This window comes from Hyposmocoma kahamanoa, unplaced genomic scaffold (assembly GCF_003589595.1).
Source record: "Hyposmocoma kahamanoa isolate Upper Pololo Valley unplaced genomic scaffold, ASM358959v1 93, whole genome shotgun sequence".
NCBI lineage: Eukaryota > Metazoa > Arthropoda > Insecta > Lepidoptera > Cosmopterigidae > Hyposmocoma > Hyposmocoma kahamanoa.
Window position 1 is genome coordinate 15,644,542 of NW_020654810.1, and position 18,473 is coordinate 15,663,014.

General features: G+C 35.1%; 1 protein-coding gene across 6 annotated transcripts in view; it reads right to left on the bottom strand.

Annotated features, from left to right (window-relative positions):
* Positions 1-263: 263 nt before the first annotated feature.
* LOC113237216 (GATOR complex protein DEPDC5) overlaps positions 264-18,473 on the bottom strand; it is a 38,114-nt gene continuing 19,904 nt past the window's right edge. For 3 of the 6 annotated variants that reach the window (XM_026473561.1, XM_026473560.1, XM_026473558.1), the window contains 11 exons: positions 18,122-18,333; positions 17,333-17,507; positions 16,332-16,529; positions 14,169-14,246; positions 12,754-12,836; positions 9,031-9,102; positions 5,621-5,819; positions 4,960-5,065; positions 3,970-4,194; positions 652-812; positions 264-470 (listed from right to left, as the gene is read on the bottom strand). In XM_026473561.1, coding sequence (XP_026329346.1) covers positions 279-470; positions 652-812; positions 3,970-4,194; positions 4,960-5,065; positions 5,621-5,819; positions 9,031-9,102; positions 12,754-12,836; positions 14,169-14,246; positions 16,332-16,529; positions 17,333-17,507; positions 18,122-18,333 — 1,701 coding nt within the window. In that variant the 3' untranslated portion in view covers positions 264-278. Of the gene's footprint in view, positions 471-651; positions 813-3,969; positions 4,195-4,959; positions 5,066-5,620; positions 5,820-9,030; positions 9,103-11,361; positions 11,406-12,753; positions 12,837-14,168; positions 14,247-16,331; positions 16,530-17,332; positions 17,508-18,121; positions 18,334-18,473 lie in introns of all 6 variants that reach the window. The other 3 variants (XM_026473559.1, XM_026473563.1, XM_026473562.1) reach the window with 3 other exon arrangements.

The window sequence follows — 18,473 nt, forward strand, 5'->3', positions numbered from 1 at the left end:
TTGAGCATTGAGTAGAGTTCTCAAATACGAGCATTAATGATATGATGCCTAGGGGTCTGTTCCCGTCCTCCGACCGATGTGCATCCAAAACAATTACTATAAAATAGGTAACACTCGGCCAAATTAAACGACGCATGATGCGAATGAAGCTTCATACTTGACATCATATTTGACAGTAATTGTTTCGCACGGGTGTCGGACACAACGGGAGTAGACCCGCCCGATTGGCAAATGTAAGACAGCAAAGATCGAAAACCCGCAATGCGAATCCTATACACCTAATTAATGACTGACGATGTACCTTCAAATAAAGCGCTCTTGGATCTCAGCAGAGGTTCCTCATTCAAAGGCACGTAAATAGGCCCCCTCAATGGATCGGACTTGAGAGTAAAAGGTAGTGCTAAGGGATCGGCAGGAATCGGCACCATTTGTAGGCGACAGCTCTGGGCCTTGCGCGCCCATCCACATATCTATATACAAAATAAAGAAATTTTAAGAACAGACTTTAATTAATTAAAAATGCGTTACGACATTTAACCTAACCAATCGCATGGTATTTTAGGCTCTCCAGGTCTACCAGAGAAGAACTGTATAGGACTTGAACTATAGTAACCATCATGAATGGTTAATATATAACGAAATAACACTTACAAGTTCAGCAACAATGTTTCCACTGGCGACCGCCCATTGTATGCACATCTCATAGGCTTGGTCCGGTCGAAATGTTGCCTGGTATCGCGCGTGACCCCACTCGATACGGTCGCTTTTATTGCTAACGTCGATGTCCAGATGGGTGTTCTTGTATAGTGGCACTGTGTAAGATTAATAAAAGCTTTAAACTACCCTTACAGTGCACTACAAATGTTCTTTTCCCCACAGTTACTTATAAGTAGTAGTATAGGGCCTTAGGGTAGTGCGTTTTTTACTATACGCTCACCTTGGCCACCGCTGCCTTCCACCTCGCGCCAATTTTGCGCCACGACGATTTTATTTATTAAACCTAATATACATACACTTTGACTTTATTTCATTTATTATTGTTATGAGATACATACACAAAGACACCAAGGCATGCACACTTTAAAGGATTTCTTGTTGTAATGTAAAGAAAAAAGATTTACAGCAAAAAGATTTTTGGCTAAAATAAATATAATTATTAATAACAAGCGTCGAACACGAAGAAAAATTCTTCGATCTGAAAGGAATCGAACCTGTGTCTTTCTTATTAGTAATTTATAACAAACTAGTGAATAATATCGAGTTCTTAGGTTTTCGCGATTGTTACACATAGGAAATGAAACTATTTTTCCGGATTTAAATAGGACCTGTAAAGGGCCCGAAACGTCGGTTTGTTTCATTTCCTAAACTAGTGAATAATTTCACAAAAAAATAAATGTATATCATGGTAGTAAAACGTTATATTAATTAAAAATAAATTCTATACTAATATGAGATATTCAAAATTCTATAAATATAATACGAATAAACTAATAAACTAGTCTAATTTTCGTTTTTTAACTTTCTTCTAGGTGCGATGTGAATATTGTGTGCCACACGGGCGAAACAACAACCACAAATGTTCGGACCATTAAAGCCTTCGCCTCGCGCTTCGAATGTCGCTCTGTTCGTAATTACATACTTATTGCGCTTGTAACACATTGTACTTACAGTCAACAGCACATCAGACTATATATTTTTGACTCTAAACTGAACTTCGACACGCGCGACTCCGACAACATGTTACATCGACATGATTTTACTCAGATACTACGCTACATCAACAACACAGACGAGGTGTTTATTAAAAAACATCTGATAAGAAAAATCATCACTACAAACCCACCTAGGAAATGGTTTCTTGTTATATATCGATCAATATAACAAAAACGAAAATCATATAATCGAAAAATTCTTTTATTAGTTATATAATGTGTAACAAAAAACTATTAAATTAAAATATAAATTTTTACTACACTATTTCATGTATGTACAAAAACCTAATTGCAGTAAACAGAAAAAACATAAATTATTATTTTCGGGACGGAAGAAAATTTGAAAGGGCTTCGATAAGAAGCACAATTTTGAATAATGGATTGGAATTTTGAAATAGTATATTTTATTTTATGTTAATATTTTTTTTTTGTTTCACTTTATACAGAGTGTTTTTTTTAATGGGACAATTGGGGAAATCCGAAACCATAGAAGATACAAGAAAACTGTCTTAGGAACCATAAAGTTTTTTTTATGAAATAAATTTCGGCATATTTTTTTAGTCAAGCGTGGGTTGTCCATAATAATTAATAAAATTGATCAAAATTTTGTTTAGTGCTGATCGACTCAGAGTTATGAAGGGATCATTTCATTGTATGGGACGAAAAAATCGGGGCAGCAGAAGTTGATAAAATATTTTTCATACAAAATAAACAAAATTGACAATTTTAGTTGTAGCGAAAAAGTTTTTTTATTGCTAATAGACTCGGTTCCTTAAAAGAATGATTTCATTGTACCCGAAGAAAAATATCGGGACAGCAAAGTTGGCCAAATTTAATTAAAAAAAAATTTGTACAACAAACAATCACAACAAAAATTTTGTAAAAACACAATGAATAACATTTTATTAAATTTAACGAACTCCTGCTGTCCCGATTTTCTTCGCCTCATACAATGAAATGATCCCTTCATAACTCTGAGTCGATCAGCACTAAAAAAGATTTTGATGAATTTTATTTGTTTTTATGGGCAATTCACGCTTGACCAAAAAATTGTTTTCCCAAAAAAAGACGACTTTATGGTTCCTAAGACAGTTTCGTTGTATCTTCTATGGTTTCGGATTTCCTCATACAGTCCCGTTTTAAAAAAACTCTGTATTGTAATAAAATAAATTTCCGATTACATAATGTTGTCCTTTTTTTGTCATAGTGATCGATATAAGAAACCATTTCCTAGATGGGTTTGTAATGGTGATTTTTCTTATCAGAGTACAAATATTTTTTTAAATAAACACCTCGTCTGTGTTGTCGATGTAGCGTAGTGTCTGAGTAAAATCATGTCGATGTAACATGTTGTCGGAGTAGCGTAGTGTCTGAGTAAAATCATGTCGATGTAACATGTTGTCGGAGTAGCGTAGTAGTGTCTGAGTAAAATAATGTCGAAGTAACATATTGTCGGAGTAACGTAATGTCTGAGTAAAATCATGTCGATGTAACATATTGTCGGAGTCGCGTGTGTCGAAGTTCAGTTTTAGAGTCGTCCTTACTATTGTTGCACAATAATAAAATAAATTACATAATAGAGAACAAGAAGGTAGGTTACAAGCTCAAAGAAAGTTTAGGACCATTAAAATGTTTTTGGTTGATACTATTAGTGTAGCAATGGCATTCAAATTTTATGAGATCAATGTCCATTTTCTTTTACTTAAGTGAAAAAAAAAAAATGTTTCAATGTCCATTTCGTTTTTCCTTCGTTTTCGTTTTTGTCGTCCAGTTTTTCGCGCAAAACTATCTCTTAACCGACTTCAAAAAAGGAGAAGGTTCTCAATTCGATTGTATGTTCTTTTTTTGTATGTATGTTAAGTGATAACTCCGGCAATTTGTGAACCGGTATTGAAGATTCTTTTTGTTTGTTGGAACGAGAGTACCTCAGGTGTGGTCCCATTCAAATTTGAAAAAAATATTCCACCTCTAAGGGTCGTATTCTAGAACTCTACATTGAGTAGCTCAAGTCAGGATTGCATTGGAAACACGACCCTAATGGCAGGGACTTGAGTATGATTTCGAGTGCTTTGAACCATACTCAAATCCTGACTTGAGCATTGAGTAGAGTTCTAGAATACGAAAATAAAGGTGGCAAACTAGGCGATGAATGACTTTTGAGGTCGATTTTTTTAGTACTCTGTACTGAGATTATTTCTACCTCATTGTATTTGATCATTTCTATTAGAATTCTCCGCATAAAGTAGTCATCACTTACAATCACTATCGCTTCCCAGTTCCATATAATTAGGGTCGATATTATCGCAGAGGAATGCAGGAACTCCAGTATCGTCGGTCACAGGACTCGAGCCAGATATGTCGATAGCTCTAGCTTTGATTTCTGCAGAGACAAGTGGAGACCGCGGACCGAGGACTTCGACTTCCATCCATTCGTTCTCGAAGCTTTGCAAGTCACCCAGAGGTTTCACGTAGTCTGTTAATTCTAAGATATAGATAATTTATATTAGTTTTTTTTGTATAATATCAAGTGATGGGACGAACAAGTCGTTAGCCTGACGGTAAGCTACTCGCCTGTACATAACAGTTGCAGTGCCATTCAGAGCTTTAAATCGCAAAGATCTGAGGGGCACTGCCACTGCGCCCGTCACCCTGAGACATTAAGTTGACAAGTTCAATGTTCTTGTAATTTCAGCAGCACCCTTACCCTTCAAAACCGGAACACAATAATGCTGACATTACTACTTGATGGCAGAAATAGGTAAGGTGGCAGTACTTCCTTGGACGAACACAAGGAGCTCTGCTGCTAATGAATTACTGTTACAAGGTAGAGAGTATAAAGATGATAGTTATGTTTTACCACCATAACCTTGACGCTTCCTTGACTTGCGTGACATGTGCGTAGTTGGGGAATACAATGTAGAGGTATAATAAAAATAAATATCAGACAACATCGCATATGTTGCTTTGATTCCAATGTAAGTAACTAAAACACTTGTGTTATGGAAACCGGAAACAACGACGGTACCACAAACATCCAGGCCAGAGACAGTACAGGAAAGTTAGTTGACATTGACCTCGTCGGGGATCGAACCCGGGACGTCACAGATGGCGACACCATGAAAACCGATGTGCAAACCACTCGAACGCGGAAGTCGTCAAATAGATCAATGATTAACGTATTACAGACAATTTTGTAGTCAACGAAAGGAAAACTAAGAATATTGAAGAGAAAAAAAGCTGGACATACCTTTACTATTCTTCTGTGGAAGAATGTGATACATGTAGTATCCGACGACAAATCGCTTTGACGTATCGCCTGACGCGTGGCATATCATTTTATCTTGCAACAGTTTCTGCAAAGATAGTGATATGCATTAAAAAAATACGACTCAATCTGTAAATTGTTTAAACTCAAAATAAATTAGTATGCTCTGTTGTTTTAAAAACATTTGTTCATAAGCTGGTACACTCAGTTACTTTTTTAAAGTTCAAATTTAAACGCTATGTAAAGCAGTAGTAATATATTAACAATAGTTAGCTTATTTATAGTCCCACTATTTATAGGCACATGGCTGTGAGTCCCACGCAGACCCAATGCGAATTGGAAACTTCACACACATCATTAAATTGCTTTGCAATGTGTACAGGTTTCCTCACGATATTTTCCTTCACCGAATAGTTCATGTCAAATTTAAAATTAAATTTTGCACATAATTCTGAAGAGCTTAGAAGTGCAAGCCCAGATTCGAACCTACGATCGTCTGCTTGAGAGGCGGTAGGTCAAACCGTTCAAGGCAACACTAGTGACCTGCCGTACACATTTTGTATACTTGTACAAAAATACAAATAATTAAATCGAATATTCTGTTAGGGGAACATTTTTAATGTATTCACTTAATTTGAATTACCTCCATAATATTGACAGCTTTGTCACAAGTCATATTCTCCATGTTGGTCTGAAGCCAGTGAATAGCGTAGATGGAAACGAAGGTATGTGAGGGTAGGCTGACGGTCTGTTGTAAGAATCCCACGCCCAGAGTCGGGTGGCGCATTCGCTCGATGATTTCAGCGAGAGACACGTTTGCTTTTAGCTTTGGTTCAAGGACCCTGAAATAAATAACAGTTAGAGACGGCGACCTTTAATTTGTCTACGAGACGAAGACGCAAATGATCACAATTGTAAATTTTTCTTTATATATTATACATATACCGGGTGGAAATTTGTAATGCCACCTGGAGGGAAAGTACTCTAAATACTGGAGATAGAAATTTTTACTTAAATGAAACATTCCTTTATTTTTTAAAAGAAATAAAACTGCATTCATAAAATTTTGGAAAATTTCTAGCAACGCGCGGTAATCGAACCCGCTTTAATCTGAAAAAAATCCCCACCCTGCACATTTATTGCATCGATCGATAGCGTTAATTATAAGAATAAAATCTCTCTCACAAAATTGGTTAATTAAATGGAAAAAAAACCATGAAATCTTAACGTATTTTAATAATACGAAAAAAATGGTAATCTAACTAATTAGTTGCTCGAAATGAGCTCCATTTTCTTGGATACACAAATTTAGTCTTTTAACGAATTCATTTTGAGTAACTTTTAATAACGTGTTGTGATGAATTATATTACAAATCGTATTCTGAACCTCAGCCTTCAACTCGTTTACACTCGCATAAGATTTAAGGTAAATTTGATTTTTAACATATCCCCACAAAAAAATCTAAGGGGTGAGATCTGGTGATCTCGCAGGCCATCTGATTGTGCCGTTTGTACCAATCCAGGTATTAAAATGGTTACTAATGTAGGCAGTAGTGACTCTGCTGTTATGGGCTGGAGCGCCATCTTGCTGCAGAATTATTCGATTTCGCTCTTCCTCGGATAAAACATTTAACTCATATCTTAAGAGGTCCAGTATTTCAAGATACTTGACAGTGTTCAAATGACCTTCGTACACGTGGACTAACACAACCATATTTCTCATAATTCCGCACCAAACGTTGAAAAAGAATCCTACTTGATTGTTAGTCTAACTAACTAAGAATCTTACATGAACACGAACAGGATTCACTCGAGGCCAATAATGGTTATTGCGGCGGTTGTACATGCCGTTATTACTGAAGTTGGTTTCGTCAAACCATACAATGTTACTCAAAAAATTCGGGTTACGGCCAACTTTTCTTAGCATGTCTTGACAAAATTGAAGTCGTCTCTCACAATCCCCAGGATGCAATTTTTGCACCAACCGGCCGTCACGATAACATTTATACTTATACTTTTTAAGCATTTGAGGGACTCGAGTGTGGTTCGTTCCAATGTCTTCTGTAGCACCTCTGTTTGAAGCCTTTGGGAATGCTTCGAAGTATGTTAAAACATTAAGATCGAATTCGGAATAGTTCTGTTGAGGAGTTTGCCGTCGCTTTTCGTAGTTACCCGTATTTTTTTAATTATTTACCATTCTTTTCAGAACGAATCGAGTTCGTGCTTGTCGATCCCAATATCTCTGTTCATACCACCGCAGAGCTAAATTCACATTTTTGTTATTTAACAAATAAGCTTCCATTAAATCAAATTGTTCTTGATATGCCATTTTTACGATGAGACAAATATGAAATTTATTTATTTATAGGAAAACTATCAGTAGAAAGGATATGTAAAAACAATCAAATGGAAATAACAAAGTTTCAAATGAAACATTCCATATTTAAATTACGTCATGCCACTGACCAAAGAGTCTGCATTACAAACATGTGCAAATTGCAATCTTCTTATCTAAATAGTACTTCGTCATTTTAATAGATAAATGACGTCAACGATAATTAACAAGTAATCTGACGGACCTTTGAGTAAAAGTGCTTTAACTTGACCCATTGAATTTATAACTCCAGATTTCATGGTTTGTAAGAGAGATTTCATCCTCATAATTGACCCTATCGATTGATTTAATTAAAGTACAGGGTGCATTTTTTTAAAGATTTTAGCGGGTTCGATTCCCCCGTGTGGCTAGCAATTTTCGAAAATCTTTGAATGCAGTATTATTTCTTTTTAAAAATAAAGGAATGTTTTCTTTAAGTAAAAATTTCTATTTTCAGTATTTAACGTACTTTCCTTCCAAGTGGCATTACAAATTTCCACCCTGTATATTAATGGTACCCTGAGGATGATAGCAAAAAGAATGGACTCGGCTGTTTTCCGTAGGTTCACTGAGTTACATGTAGACATAATATATAATAATGTATTTATAATAGTAATGTAATAATATAAGTTAATTTAATGTATTGTAATTGTTCTCCTTGTTTCCACTAACTTAGCTCATAAGATTGTTACTAACAAATATGGACGACTAACTAGTCTGAGGATAAATGAATTTGAATTTGGTTTTTTTTTTAATTACTCGCTTTAAAATTACAATTATTAAAGCGACATCTCTAGTCATCTGCTGGTAGCCGTAAAGGTGAGTGAAGAAAAAGATTTCTCACAGATGGCGCTACGGCAAAAAACAAAGGATCAGCAACAAGCATATAGAAAAAATCGTGAAGTCCGCTATGTTCATAGCCTCTGGTACGGTTTGCTGGAAGACGTTGGTTCGAATGCAGCCCGATCGAAAGACTTTTTTCTAAATGTGCGATCTTTGTATTAATAATTATAACAAACTAGTGGAGTAATTTCACAAAAACAATTGAATATCATGGTGGTCAAACATCGTGACATTCAATAAAACTTAAACAAATTTTTTATGTACAAAAGTATATGATAATAACATGGGGTATCAATTCATACAAATTTACTTTAGTGCATATTGAAATGTAGATGGTGACACTATAATAAAATAAAAAATATAAAGTATTGAATATCGAACATTTGAGCTACGTCTTACTGATGCAAAACTTTTTTAATAACGTTTTAGGAATGCTCAATTAAAATTGACTTATAATTATTATTATGAAAATGGGTGGAAACCGTAAAATGTCGTTGAAAAGATAAATCGAAGGTTTCTCAATGGTGTAATTTTTGATTGGCATGTAGTAGTGTAGGATGTAGAGATGGCATTTCTTTGAATTTATTCTCGAAACAAAAAAAATATATAAAAAATACAGACACCAACAAATTTAATCAACGTCGATCGATAGTTTGTCCTACGCTAAATTGATTGCAGGAATTTGTAAATCAATGATGGAACAATCGCCGATTATTCTAGGCCCCTCTGTGTGTAATTACTGAAATAACCGTCGATCGACCGAATCGATGGATCGATTCGACATCGATCGGTTGATACGGTAACACTCTTAATAAGAAAAAAGCCAAAATTCTTACCCATCATCGTAGGTGTCGTCCAACTCTCCTGTTTGCGATTGCGTCCTTTCCAGAACAGCTTTTGTAGCGGACCTGTATAATATCAATGTAATAAAACGGATTACTGTAATTCATATTCACAGAGCCGTTGGCTAACCGCATAAGGCGAAAGATCCGGTGGAATTGAAGGTTTTTTCGGTTCAAAATTATCTTGTCTGTCACAGTTTTGACAGGGAAACGAGAAGATAGAACCGCCGGAGTCTCTTTGGCTTTACGTGATTAGGCAGAAAGTATTTACAAGCAGATAGATAGCTGGCTGAGCAATTAAGCAAAGCTACATATCGAAGCAAACTTGACTGTTCTGAGAACGAGATGAAATATGGTGACAAACGGCATGATAAGTTTTTTATATTGCCATAGCATAATGGTCTTTATGCTAATTGTGCATCGTACAAAACAAACTAGATCGAGCCAACAAACAGGTCATGCGTCTTCCGGAGAATTATTGCACAATCTCTGGAATTCCCGCATCTACTGTATCGTAACTAGTGTTGGGTCATGGGAAAATTTTCTATTTTGAAAAATTCATATTTTTTAGAAAAAATAAATATTTTTCCAATTAATTTTTCACATTTGACGTTGGTGTCAACTATCAAAATTTTAGTTTGAACGAAAACGCTGGCGCCAAGAACAGGTTGTGGTGGTGTGGTGTGGATGTTGGAGGTTTTTTTCGCTGTTGTGAAATCGTTTTAAGTCTCGTTTTTCTTTCTGTGGCTTATATCTATACAAGTTTATTTTACAATTCACGCTAAATAAAACTTCAAATGATATTTCTAGACGCAGAACATAATAGAGCCTTCCATATAATTTATCCAATTTTTCATATATTTTCAGTTTTTCGGAAAATTACCCAACAGTAATCGTAACTACTTTGGATGTTACACAATCGATATAAAGTTCAATTATGCTATGTACGCTTACGTTACAAAAAAATCCATCTCAAGGCAGTGTAAATTGAGTCTAAAATAGAAGCTGACGAATGATGACTTACTTTCATAATTAGACGGCGGTAGTTAAAATATTTAACAAGAATGTTCTACGTTATTAGTAGAAGAAATTTAATCCATAGATCTTTCTGGTAAATCGGAGGCTCTTTTCATGACACGAAATTCATATAAGAAGAATTTCATACGGCAATCTCTAATTGGTACCTCTGAGTGTTATTACGACTGTACGTCTTTGGCACTTTTTATTTTATAGCACATACCAAAGTTTCCTCATTTCCAACTTAGACTTTTATGTTGAAAGGTTGCAACGTAAGAGACATACTTATAAAAAAGATAATCTCCGTACAGAGTACTAAAAAAACCGACCTCAAAAGTTCGTGGAAATATATCTATTTGTCAAGTTTTATTGAAATCAGTTACTGGAAAGTGCGTAAAACCGGATTTATCTCCTAGTTTGCCACCCTAAGAAGTGGACATTTTCTTCAAATTTAAATGGGACCACAATCGAGGTGCACTTTCCACAAAAAAAAAATCATCAAAATGGTTTGGCACAGACGCTGATTGGCCTGAGAGGCCTGGCGGGTTTTTCTTTGTGTTCGATCTTTGTATTAATAACATTGACCTTAATAATTAAGTTCAAATCATAAGTGCTTCTAAAATAATAATGTTCGTTCGTTCATTTGTTGTGACATTTTTGTCATTAAATAGTCTTAACTATGCAGCGTCGAGGGTTCAGATTGAACATCAGTCAGCCTTTACAAACTCTAATGAGAATTATGATTGGCGGGTGTGGCTAACACAACACGAAGTTCATCTACTTTTACATACCAAGAGATCAATCACGCTTTGAGTTCAGCGCCTTCAAGATTTAGTTCGATAGGTATGGAATACAAATATGTACATATAGATGTAAGATATAGTGTGATTCAAGAAGCTTATGAAATACTGGAGATCGAATACGTTTTGCAAAAAAATTCTTACTTTTACTTTACCTAAAGTATACCATCATATTTATGTGTAATACTGATAAAAACTCTTTACAGACAGCGCATACCAAGCATTAGGATATATTTAATGGGTTGGTATGTCAAAGACACAAGGGAGTCGAATAATTGTAAATATATATTTGTATACTTGTACATTACTAGTGTATATTACATTACTACAACGTAAAGGAAACAACTTGTATAAGGGATAAGAAGGGAGGTCTTGCGACCCACTTCAACGACATTTGTTTTATAGATACTGTTTAATATAAAAAATGATTTAAAAAAACGTATACAAATGATATCCAGTGATTTCAAAGTTTCTTATAACTATTATGGATGAGTTTCGATGTACTTACTTGCAGGATTGGCTAGTGTTTAGTGACTTAGTAGGTGAAACTTGCTGCAATGAAACATTCAAAATAAGGGTAAGAAAAAGCGACTGAGGACAAGCATTCCGACTGTCAAATGGATAGCATAATTATAGGCAAATTATAACTACAGAATAAATGAACAATAGGGGATCTGAAAAAGAATAATTAACATTTTAGTAAGCTATGTAAGAATAAAATATCACCTCATCTCGAAATTATTGGTTATAAATTGAAGAACCAAATAGTCCGTAGTAAATAAATGATTTAATGAAATAAAGTAAATACAATAATAATATTACGCAGTAAATATTAAAACAATACGAAATATATATAAATATATATACCCAGAATGACCAGGAAAGTATGTTTTAATGAATTTGTTGCGATAATAGAAAAACTTACTTTTGATGTGCATTATTTGAGAAATTAATGTCCATTTGCACTAAAGTATGTTTTAGGATAATGTTTAAATTGATAAGACACTCTTAACAGAATGTATTAAGAGTTTAAGAGTGTCTTTTGCATTGAAAGCAATGATTTGCGACGCACTTGAATTTCGTGCAACTAAATTTTGTCTAATTATCTTATATATATTACTTTTCTGGCAATATGACGATAATAACATGTGAAAATGAATAAAGATATACTTATAAGTGCAAAATTAGTGCATCCAAATTTCTATAATGGTTAGAAAAGAAAAGGAAACTCCATAAGCAGCTGCACTCCATGCCCAAGCCTACGAACAACAACTCTTCAAAAAAAAATAATACAAAATGTGCTTTTGTGTGTTTTGAGGTATTTTTCTGCGCGTCTATAGAACTCTTATTATTACTAGATCACACCCGAATGCAAGAAAATTCCCAAAACAATAACCAGACGCATTAAAAATAATTTAATTTCATTATCATTAATGCAAAAAAATAATCGCAACCGTAAATCCGGCTAATAAAGCGGGCACTGTTGTCTTGATATATAAAACCCGGGGTTCTCAGTTACAAGTATAGTTATACAAATTAATTTATTTATAATATGTATGACAAATTTACAGATTGTGATACAAAAATTTACTTAATTGCAACGAAGTTTTACTACAAAACAATTAGAATAAAAACAGTACTTTATACGCAATGAAAGTCAAGCATTTCTCAGAAACTGTTCACCAAGTCAACCGGGAATCTAATAGGTTAGATCCATTATAATCTACTCTAGACACCTTGCGAATATGGGTATAAATCACGTTGAAGAATACTTTGATTTGCAACAATTAAAAATCAACTTTAAATTTACCAGTACATTAAAAAAAGGGTGACGTGTTTAGAAGTGTAAAGTTTCTGTGATAATATGTGTATAAAATGATGCCATGTATGTGGTACTGACATAGCTTCGATCCGGACCCGAGGACGGTCCGGCAGGCGGGTACTGCCCACTCGTTCTCTGAACGGGGAGCTCGACGGACCACCCTGATACATCACACACAACACACGTTAACATGAAATTACATACCTACGGATTTCGATAAGCTGCCCCGTCATATACTCAGCTATAACTACATTTAATATATTAGTTCATAAATAAACTGATGTCTTTATTAATGCCACTTAGGCTTATGCGTTAATCTTAATATATTTAAAGGCCTTAATATTCAAGGCTTATTTCAGAAATGGAATTATATTGACATTTTTTTAAATTTTCTAATGACGATGAATTATGACAAAACATCAGTTACAGAACAAATAAACCGACGTATTATAGAGAGTAGACCTTGTTAACAGCAGCGTAAAACTACTTAAAATAACATAAAAAAATAAACAAAGGAAGCCAGCAAACAATATGTCACAGTAACAAAAGTGCAGTCCGTGCAATTGCATAATTTTATAATAAGCAGTGCAGATATATACGCATAATGTGGTTATACAATGTGGTCGTATTGATTTTATTAGAGAAAAAACGTGGTACAGTAAGTCGAACTTACTATAGGCGAGTACTAGCAAACAAAATAGTGCTAACAGGCTCATTAGATACATCCACCTCGTAAATAATCACTTACGCACTGTTATGTATAAAATTATGACCGAAAAATTAGATTAGTACTGTGTCATCATTTATATTAATTGGTTACGATTAGTTTCCAAACGTTAAATAGTAAAAAAGGAATTTATCACACAACAGTCGGTTTTAAATATTTGATATCTCTTTACAAACCCATTTACATCTTGAGTCAATTGTAAAGTGCGTCAATAGATTCGACAAATAATTTGAAATCAAATACAAATTGAATGTAATGAATATACAAACGAATATACCGGTAAAAAGCTACGTGCCAATTTTTTACTCAGTTTCATTAAAGATTTATATAATTTATTTTTGTGTTATGTGGCAAATAATATTTTCCTTCGTGACAGACGTTTTCTTCCCTAAAAAGAAAAAAAGTTATTTCACAGAAAACTATGAAATGAAATCCGCAGGAAACTATCATAAGTTGAAGTATTTAATTTTATAATGCAAACAGACTCGTGCCGAAGGAACGGGCGTGAGGGGGGCCAATTCTGATCACAACACTAAATTGCAGACGTGACACGGTAATTGTTAAATTTAAATGTTATCGTTATCCAACTGGAATCACAGTTCTAGTTATATCATCAATATTTATGTATCTGTGAAACGAAATGAAATTTGTTACCCCAGGGACATTTTGGAGAAATTTTAACATCACATTTAGGACAAAGTGGCAAATTCGGGGAATGTGTCACGTCCACTTAACAAACTGTGTGGGTAGGAAGTGGTGGCGGTACCTGATTCCTAGTGACGATTGAAGTGGAGTGACGTCGTGCGAGCACAGACTCCGCCGCGCCGGTCGGCCCCACCGCCATCTGCACATCATACGCTACAGCCGCCGTCTCCCACCTCGAAGGCGTCATACCCCATTCAGGGCGGAAAATGTCCCACTCAGGGTGTAACAAGACCCAATCAGGTCGTAAAATGGATTGATGCCTTATTAAAACCAGACACCGCAACAACGGTATTGGGTGCCTGACTTACAAAGGCTTTTTACTGAGTTATATACAGTTTTTACATAAATACATAATGTATTTATGTCTGTGTTCTGAATATATACAGATTATTATACAAAGTATGTCTATAAAATACCTATTTTTGTGTTTAAAAGAACGACCATCTAACGCAAAGTAGATATTACTGATGATCAGTGAATCTCATGCATTCTTAACTCAAACAAGAAATCACAAATGTCACGTAATATTGTGTGCAACGTAAAGATATAAAAAACTTAACTTGTAACATACATGCACTTGCACATTGACATTCAGTGAAAACACGACTTTTACACTAACATTTTATATACAATTTACATATCATAGTCAACAAAATATTGTTCAAATTAAGATATGAACATAATGGCCGCCCTTAAAACAAGTAAGTATATTCATCAGTGGCGAAGAGCCTATGTAACACTATTCTCCTCGATGTCTCTCAAGTAATTAGTTAGTCGAGGCTTAGTGTAATAACTTTGAACAAATTATACGCCAGTCTATTACACTGCGCAATACCTACTCCCCCATACAAAACGCCTATGATTTTGTCCGACGAGGCAATATACGCAACGCTGTATGGCTCTGTACCATAATAAAATATTTCCTGCCTACTGAGTAACTCGAAATCTCTTTCACTTCTATGAAAAATTCCCTGAGTATAACCATAGTATAATAAGAGCAAGTAGGGCAACTCCTCCCTGTTCGACGCTTGAATGGCTAAACTTCGCGTACTAACGTAGTTGTAGCGTAGTATTTTAGTCGTACCTACAGTTTGTAATAATTTGGACAAAAAATTAAAGTATAACCTTTTCACTTCGCATGTTATAAAAGAACATCCATATAGCCTTACGTAGGGGTAGTAATTAGCATCATTTGAGACACTTTATTTAACTACCACAAACACAGCCCATAAACACGTCTATTTGATGTCATTTTTTAAACACCGAGTGACCACTTCAATTCTATAATTAAAGCAACATGCGACGACCGCACTGTGCAATGTGAATCACCACGAGATTATGCGAATGTGTGCGTCCGTTTACGGCGCGCTGCTGGCGTGCATGCATACAAGTCACGCTGCTACGTTTGTAAGGAGTTACCATACCTGTCTTATTATACTATAGTTAAATACTGCCCATTGCGCACAAATGTACCGTATTGTTTCAATTTCGCGAAATTGTCTAGTTTCGGTGGTGAAGAAATCACAACTGTGATATACTATAATTCGTAATACGTGAATATAATTGTATAATAATTGTTGGAAATCATAGGTTCAGTGACCGTCTGTGCTTTATGGGTTTTTCTTTGGTTACTTTTGTGGTTAAGTCATTAGCAGACGTACCAATACAATATTGTGGCGTTATTTATCGAGTGCCGCACAATCGGCTTTTGAGAATAATAGCTCTTCGCCACTATTAGTTATTATTCCTAATCATGCCAAAAACTTGTTCGTAAAAGTGAAATTTAAAATTTCATGTTTGAGCGGGCTTTTAGTAAAATTATTTAAAGTATTAATAAATTAAAATAAATTACCAAGCGAAATCACGACCTGTATTAAGTGCTCTATATAAGAATCATGCAGTGCTAAATAAATGTGTCAAAGATACATAAAAGTATAGAGTGCAAATACATGCTAATATACACATAATGTATATATATATACAACATCTACACCTGTATTCATTGTAGTTTACTAATTTTCTTTGTATACATCATATATATAATTTTGTAAAATGAAAAATCTGTAGAATACATACATCGTTAACGTATCTAACTCAACGGTTCAGCATTTTTATACCAATTGATCGTTTTCACAAATATAATAAAAAATATTCGTCGTAAATTGATATTCATTTCAGTTCATAACGTAAAATACTGTGTGCGTGGGTTCAATACAATACTTACCCTCTTATTAGGAGGTCGTTTAACCTTGTTAAAATACAATTCAGTCATTTTAAGGAAACCATCTGTAAGTTGATCTAGATCGTGTCGTGTCGGTGTAGGGTAGACGTCGCAGTGAGTAGTTTCATCTTCTAGAATTCTCTTCGTTGCAGGATTATTCAATGGCAAGAGGAGAGTGCGAAAGCGCCAGTATTTCAAAGCCTGAAATAATTAATTTTTACTTAGGAAAACGTAAACTAAATTTAAGTTCAATGTATTTAATGAAAGTTTAAAGCTGTTAAATTAGCCAACGCCCTACTAATAGACAGCTTTAATCTAATATTTTTTGTTGTTAATAGTATCGAAAGGGGCAGATGCATGGGAATTAAATTAAATTTAGTTGCGATTGCCTCAATTGACGACATATTTTAAAAAAGTCTCGTGTTTAAGACGGCGTAATATCATCATCATCGTCCTGCCCTCATCACATTAATTCAAGTCGGCACACTGTTTTCATCTTCCTTTCTATTGTACCACCATTCATTCCATATTGGTCTTTATATTAAGAAATAAAGCACGATACTACTACAAAAAAACCTGTAGTAGCTTAATGGTTTGACCTAAGCAGGGGCCGTGGGTTCGAATCCGGGCTTGCACCTCGTGAGATTTTCGGAATTTATGTGCGAAATTTAATTTGAAATTTATCATGACCTTTTCGGAGAAGGAAAACATCGCGATGAAACCTGCACGTCGAAGAAGGTTCACAACCCCCGGAAAATGTGGAAGTCTCCAACCTGCATAGGATCAGCGTGACGGACTATGGGCCAAACCTTCGCTGATAGGAGACATGTGCCCATGTCTCAGGACGTATAAACGAGTTGATGACTTCGATGATGGCGATACTACCCACAGAGGTATTGCCTCCTGTTGTTCATTTCAACAGCAGAGACATAGCTCTAACCTGGCAGAAATGCAATTTTATTTTGTTAATAAATGATATTTAACAATATAATAGCACTAACGACCTCAACAAGGGCGAAGTCCGTGTCACCCCGTGTGCAAATATAATGGTCCATGTAGTTCCAGTTATAGTTCTCTAATTTCTCCGTAGTAAAAGAGACCCAAGACACTTCGTATGTGTCGTGGTTCGGCGCGTGGAACCGGTAACGGTAGTGAATGTTGAATGGAGGGTACGGATGTCTGAAATAAACGGATAAAATTTATCGACTTCTTAGGTTTTTGCGATTGTTACACATAGGAAATGAAATAAGGATAAAATTTAAACAATAAATTCTATATGGAGCAGTACATGATCGACCAATCAGCAGGTTTCTCCTCGCGTAAGAGGTACGCGATTGGCGAAAACGTAACTCTATGTCCCGTAGAACAATGTCAGTGTCGGTTGCACATCGTGTCTGTGGGTGTACCATAAGTACACAAAACAATACTTATAGTACGCCCACCCAAATGCAAAATTTGAAACATTATATTGTAATTGATAAAGGTCATGTTATACATTTGTGTTTCGTTACATTGTTATTAATATTTAATTTCTTTTCCTATAGCTATTTAAACAAATGACTGTGTAATATTCTTTTATTCACTAATTTTTACTTTTTTGTTTTCTTGTCTTTTAAATTTGGAGAATGTACTAAAGACTTTTATCGTGTCCGTCAGAATGGCCGGTTGCTGATTTCATCGAGCTGTATACTGTATTTGGAATGTAGTCTAGTCTATTAATGTATCAAACTGTATCTGCTACCGTGTGATGATTACATTGTTTGTGTGCCTTTAAAATAAATTTAAAAAAATACCTGGGCCTGTATCTGGTGACAGTGATGGTAGATCCCACAAGTGTTAACTTATGGAAGATTCTGCCTATGGAAAGCAAGTATCGTTTGGTAGGTGCACCGTTAGCTGGCTTGCTGCTCTGAGGCGCTACTTTTGACGGCGGTGGTGCAGGAGTTGACGGACAATGCGCTTCTATGACGTCATTCTCGTTGACGCCCACTATTAATTGGAAACCCTGCGGTAAAACGAGTTTATTTATTTTTTTACAACGTGCATTCGTTCTAAGGGATCATTCGAGGGTGGGAAAGAAATACTAGCAGTAATTTCTTTTAAGAACTTTGTCGTTTGAGACAAGTAAGACCCTTACCTATTTCT